The sequence below is a fragment of the Prenolepis imparis genome, unplaced genomic scaffold, assembly GCF_030444845.1.
Source record: "Prenolepis imparis isolate NDT839.2.m4 unplaced genomic scaffold, iyPreImpa1.0 SCAF_8, whole genome shotgun sequence".
NCBI lineage: Eukaryota > Metazoa > Arthropoda > Insecta > Hymenoptera > Formicidae > Prenolepis > Prenolepis imparis.
This window is the reverse complement of record NW_028141166.1, coordinates 16,333,556-16,339,661: the sequence shown is the minus strand read 5'-3', so window position 1 is coordinate 16,339,661 and position 6,106 is coordinate 16,333,556. Positions and strand designations below refer to the sequence as shown.

General features: G+C 25.7%; 1 protein-coding gene across 1 annotated transcript in view; it reads right to left on the bottom strand.

The window, feature by feature from the left end:
- Positions 1 to 3,504: 3,504 nt before the first annotated feature.
- The window catches only part of LOC145939402 (neuroendocrine convertase 1), a 53,258-nt gene continuing 50,656 nt past the window's right edge, over positions 3,505 to 6,106 (bottom strand). Inside the window, exons 13-15 of the mRNA XM_083043678.1 lie at positions 4,966 to 5,099; positions 3,711 to 3,836; positions 3,505 to 3,635 (exon numbers count right to left, since the gene is read on the bottom strand). Of these exons, the coding sequence (XP_082899804.1) occupies positions 3,561 to 3,635; positions 3,711 to 3,836; positions 4,966 to 5,099 (335 nt within the window). The 3' untranslated portion in view covers positions 3,505 to 3,560. The remainder of the gene's footprint in view (positions 3,636 to 3,710; positions 3,837 to 4,965; positions 5,100 to 6,106) is intronic.

Here is a 6,106-nt window from a genome sequence, read left to right as displayed (position 1 = left end):
CAAATTTTTCAAAATACGCTAAAAACAATAAAATAAAAAAAGTTTTTTAAAGGTGATATATAAATTTTCATTTATATATATATATATATATTTATATATATGTTATTGTAAAGGCTTTTTAATGTTAATATATTTTACGTTAATGATATGGCAATGACAACTTTTATTTTTGTTTATTAATATACAGTATAATTATATTATTACAAATTTACTATTCGTGATCTTATCAACATTGAAATGTAATAATATTTAAATGAAAAATTATACAATATTGCATGATAATCAATTTGTCTTATATTGCATATATATTAACTATTAAGTATAAGTATAGCATATTTAACTATTTAGGACAAAATTTTGGTACGTGAATATGGTAAGAGATTACTCTTTTGAGGAGAGTTATAAAAACGCATTTATTTTGAAAAAGATAAACTTCAAAGAAATAATATACGTAAATTAATACATAATGACATTTTTTATTACAAATCTATCCATAAAGTTTAAAATATGAAAGCTACCGCAAAATGTATGTATATAAAATTTGCAATTCTCTCATGCCATAAGCAAATATTATTTCATAATGTACATACAAATGAAATGTGGAATGCATGGAGAGACGAGCAAACAATTCTAATTAATCCTGGAATTTCGCCATCGGAATTTCAAGGGAACTGAAAATAATATGAGGTAAATTTCTCGAGAATTTATTGTAATTTGTTACACTGTCGCGCGTGTCTTTTCTAAATGCGCTCAAATTTAATTTTATTCAAATTTTAAATTTCCTATGTTCCGAGCGCTAATTAAATGTATATCATTTAGCTCTTGTTTATCCGATTTACGTATAGTGTACAATTTAGCATTAAATATATATATATATATATATATATATATATATAAATAGTTTTTAATTAATTTATTGGGAAAAAATAAATATTTTAAAAGCTATGCAAGATATATAATAATTTTGTTAAATCTTTTTCTAGTTTCTCAACATTCAATTGTATAGATAACAGAGTAAAAATCATTCTAAAATTAAAATTGCAATTATGTAAAATTTATTTAGAGTTAGGTAACGAAAAAGCTTTCATTATATATTAGAGTAGTTAATTATAACTTAATTAAAAGATTAAATTTTTAATTGTTTAAAACTCAAGAATAATTTATTCGACATTGTTTAAAGAAATTATTAAAAAAAAAACAAATATTTATAAAATATACATATACGAATATTAATTTGGTTTACGAATCAACTCTAACTATATATACTATATTTAAGCAATGTTGGAAAGAACTTTTGGACATTGGGTGCACACGTGTGCTATAAAATATCTATTTTTGGTCGAAAAGGATTTGAGTAAAGGTCAAAACTAGTATTTACTGTGAGGATCGGTTTTTTAGAAAAGAGAGATACGAAAAGAGATATACGAGAAATATACTATAAGTACTTTATAGCACGTACACCAATCCCCAAAAGCTCATATGACCTTATCATCTTATTTTTGTAAAAAACATACCTAATATAATAATAATTAAATTATTTCCGTGTTGGTCGAAGCTTTAAAAGATGCGGATAATATAGTTATTATGAAAAAAGGACAAAATGTATGTATATACTGATGTAAACTGATGACGATAAATAATACTTCGCAATATATTTTGCTCCTTCTCGTGCAGTTATATATCACTGCAAAATATGCTCGTGAGGTTGTGTAAGTTCAATTCTTGCGGGCTGGCATATCGAATGATTTATAGCCAAAGCGTGCAGGTATATACAAGGGTAGTAGCACTTACACAATAGAGAAAGCTATTCTTATATTAAATAAAGCTAGATTGGCTTTACAAATTCTTATAGAAATAAAATAATTATATGTACTAAAAATAGGTCTTAGTTAATAAATTCCAGTAGTTATTCAGTTTCAAGTTCATATATTATCATTAAATTGCATTGCAAATTACAAACACATACATATGGATATTACAAAAATAATTTAACACGCAAAAATATATAAACAGAAAAATTTTTCATAATTTCTTTTTATGTCATAAATGTGTATATATTTATATTTGTGTTTTCATGTTTTTATATTATGTTTATTTTGTATATATATATATATATATATATATATATATATATATACATTTGTGTTATTTTTAACATTTTTGTTATTACATTATTATTATATATTATAATGATGCAATAATAATATTTGCAACTTTTAGTTTATTATAAAAAAAAATTTTTTTTATTGCTTATATAAAATTTGATTTTGGTAAAAAACATAATATTTAATATAATTTCACATATGTGCTTCGTCCTATTGAATTCACAGAGATGTTATGTATTGTAAAGATGATTGAAATTGTAAACCCAATTTATCCATTTTCCTTTTTTGCCGGTTTCTTATGGTAATCGTTGGTATGTGTAAAAGGAAACATTTGTATGTATCCTTGGATCTATACGACATTTCACTATTGCAAAGCCGAGTATATGTAGATTCTTAAGATGATGCATAAAAGATTGCATATCTGAAGCGAATATTTTCGGAAAATTCGAATTGACAGATATTCTAAAATAAATATTTCTGTCTTTGTTTGCTTTTAACACAGAAAGAATTAAAATATTTAATTATATTGTACAAATTCTAAAATTTTGAGCAATTTGTTAATTTTTTTATAAGAAAAAAGTGATCGAAAATAAGTGGCTGTCATATATCGAAGAAGTGCTGAAACATAATTCTTTAAAACTAATGAAATATTAATTAACATATACATGTGTAATTAGATCATTTTGTTTGATAATAGTTGCTGAATGTTCTCTACATGTAATTGTAAAAAAATCAATGTTTGTACTTTCCATTTTAGTTACAGTCGTAATTCACAATTTATAGCATATCCTTTACATACAAAAGTTGTTATCTCGTTTTGTGGAGTTTCGAATTTCGGAAATGTTTATTACCACTAACTCAGTTAAATGAGCCAGTTAGCCGCAACAAAGGAATATGAGAGTAAGCTTTGTATAACTAATTATATATGTATCTCAAATGACACATATATACATATACACATACAGTTGTTTCACAGAACTATTCTGCTGGTACATTTGTGGAAAATTCATTTCATTATACTACCATCGATATCGAAGGGTATCGAAATGTAATTAACCACCTGTTAATTAATATACCTGTTAATATATGCAAATTCTCATGAATAAAAGGCAGGCATTGTAAATATATCGCAAATTCTCATAAATAAATTGTAATTGCTGTTAATACATCGTATTCTTAGAATGGAAGATAGTATTGATATGTAAGGAAGAAAGAATCGATATCACATAAAATAAATTTATTCATAAAAATGTAATTGCGTGAGTTTGCATAAATATAGATGTAAGTTAATTTGTGAATATCATGTTAATTATTCGTAGTAATTGTTCAAGATTTCTAATTTCGCTTAATTAAATTGTAGTCGTTAATTTAGTATTTAATAACATAACTAAGAGAAAACCGGCTATTAATTAAACTTTATAGTTAGTACTGTCTACCTTGAAAGCTAATGGAAAATCAATTTTTGCTGATTATGTCTTGATCGTCTTTATATTGTAGCAAATTTTTTGTAATCGACTTTACCGCATCGTACTGAAACAGAAGCGAATATGCTGATGAAGCAAATTTAACGTGTAATAAAATTCCGAATGTTACGGCACTACTTACGCTTTTACGATTGTTGTTCTTGTTATAAATTCTCGGTCCGTTTCTGCGGTAGGCTGGAATTTGCTCGGTGCCGTGCAGAATCAATGTAAATTCTCCAATTGTGCCATAATTTTGCTTCGGGTCTGTCTGCAAGCATGCAAATATGCATCGTCAAATACGTGTGACAGATGCAACATGACTGATGTACAATTCATGATTATCGATATGCAGAAAGGTAATTTGAATCAATCAATATTTGTTTAATCAGCTGCATTTTCGTAATCTACATTTTTGGAAATTTGATGAAATTGAGGGAAATATGGCGTATGATGTAGATATGATATTATATATATATATATATATATATATATATATATATGTATATACAATATGTTTCGAGAAAAGCAGCTTTAAAAATTTGCAATATTTTTATTTATCAAGGTAGATAATTTTTAAACGACCAACTGGCTAATGATGGTGAAGTTCTTTTATTTATTCAGCTACGTTTCGACCCTAAATTGGGTCCCCCTCAGGCTACATAACAAAGTCAGTGTGATACAAACGATCGTACTGAGGTAACATCATCTTTGAGGTCCAGATGTGATAAAATCGAGGTAGAAGATGATGTTACCTCAGTACGATCGTTTGTATCACACTGACTTTGTTATGTAGCCTGAGGAGGACCCAATTTAGGGTCGAAACGTAGCTGAATAAATAAAAGAACTTCACCATTATTAGCCAGTTGGTCGTTTAAAAATTATCTACCTTGATTTTAATTTTGCTGGCAACGTACATTCTACCTCGATTTTTATTTATATGTAGATTTATTCATACAAATATATATTGTGTCAGATCTTTATTTATGGGTTGTGATTTAAAACATTTGATGACAAAGAGAGAAAAAATTCTTTTACCTTTAAATCTTTGTATCCAATCTTTCTTGAATTTATCTTTATTACTACCATTAAATATATGCATGCACGTAAATTCTAAGTAGTATATCTATACTTTGCAAAACGCTTTTATTACAATAGAATATTTTAACATTCATATATTTTGAAAGGAATATAAGCAAACATTATATTGCATATTAAATTTATATTCCATATTTTTAGTATTTTTAGTAAAATGTGTCATTATTTTTTTAAAAAAAAGTAATTATTAATTATAAATAGTTAAATCTTTCTTTTTATAATATGTATATTAATATATAATAAATCGATAATAGCAGAGAATCTGCTATTAGATCTGCGATAAGATGGTTTCAATGTCTCACTTTATCAAATATGTACAAGATCCATGTTCCTCGAGGGTCTTCGCCCCACGTCGCGACGGACATAAACTTCCACTTTCTAAAACCATCCTTAGATTCATCCCACTTCCTTGAACTTAGTATCTGGACTAAAGTATCTAATAAATGAAACACATGGCTTCAATACTATGATTAAATTATGAATAAATACACACACACACATATATATATATATATATATTGCTCTATAGTATTTTATTACGTTAAAAGCTAAAAGCTAAAGGATTACACATGCATCATGGATTTGTGATGTATTTTGTTAATATGAAAGTGTTAAGTTAAATTTGGTTTATGTAAAGAGTGTATGTATATGCATAGCACACATATATTTTAGTTTGGATAACTAAACATTATCGGTTGCGCGTAACGTGCGAATATTAAATGCAGCTATGTATGAGTGTTATCGATTTTTTTCTTGCAACCATGCATAGCAAGCATGCAACATTGAATAATATTATGTACATACGACCTAGATTAGATTTTGTAATGCAGAACCTTACGTTTGTCTTTAAAACTATATTTTATGTGATATATAATAAATTACTTTATTATAATAAATTTTAATTACGAAATTGATAGATATTTAATAAACAATTATAAACAATAATTGCAATATAACATATAAAATATGTATAAATAATACTATCTATAATATTTTTATCTTGTAAAAAATTGAAATAGGTTTGAAATCTTGATATTAATATGAGTTTACTGATTTTAGAAATGGGAAAAAACAAGAGCCGATATCTCTTATTACAGAATAATTTAGAAGTTATAATAGAATATGTGATAAATTTTAAAATTCTCAGTATTATTTTATTTCGGATGCATCTGAATATTTTTATTAATTTTTTTTACGTTTCAATATATATGGGATTTTTTTGATATTCTGATACATGTAATATCATCTGTCAATAATAACATCAATCAACAAACATGCAGATTAAATAACGCGATGCATTGACCAAAGTGACAATTGCAATCTACTCTCGTTCGTGTTTATGTTTGAAATATTTATTTAAAGCCAAAGTGTTTTTCTTTTTCTTTGACATTTATTACATATTTATAAATATCTAGTATTGTAATGTATAATTATATAATATGT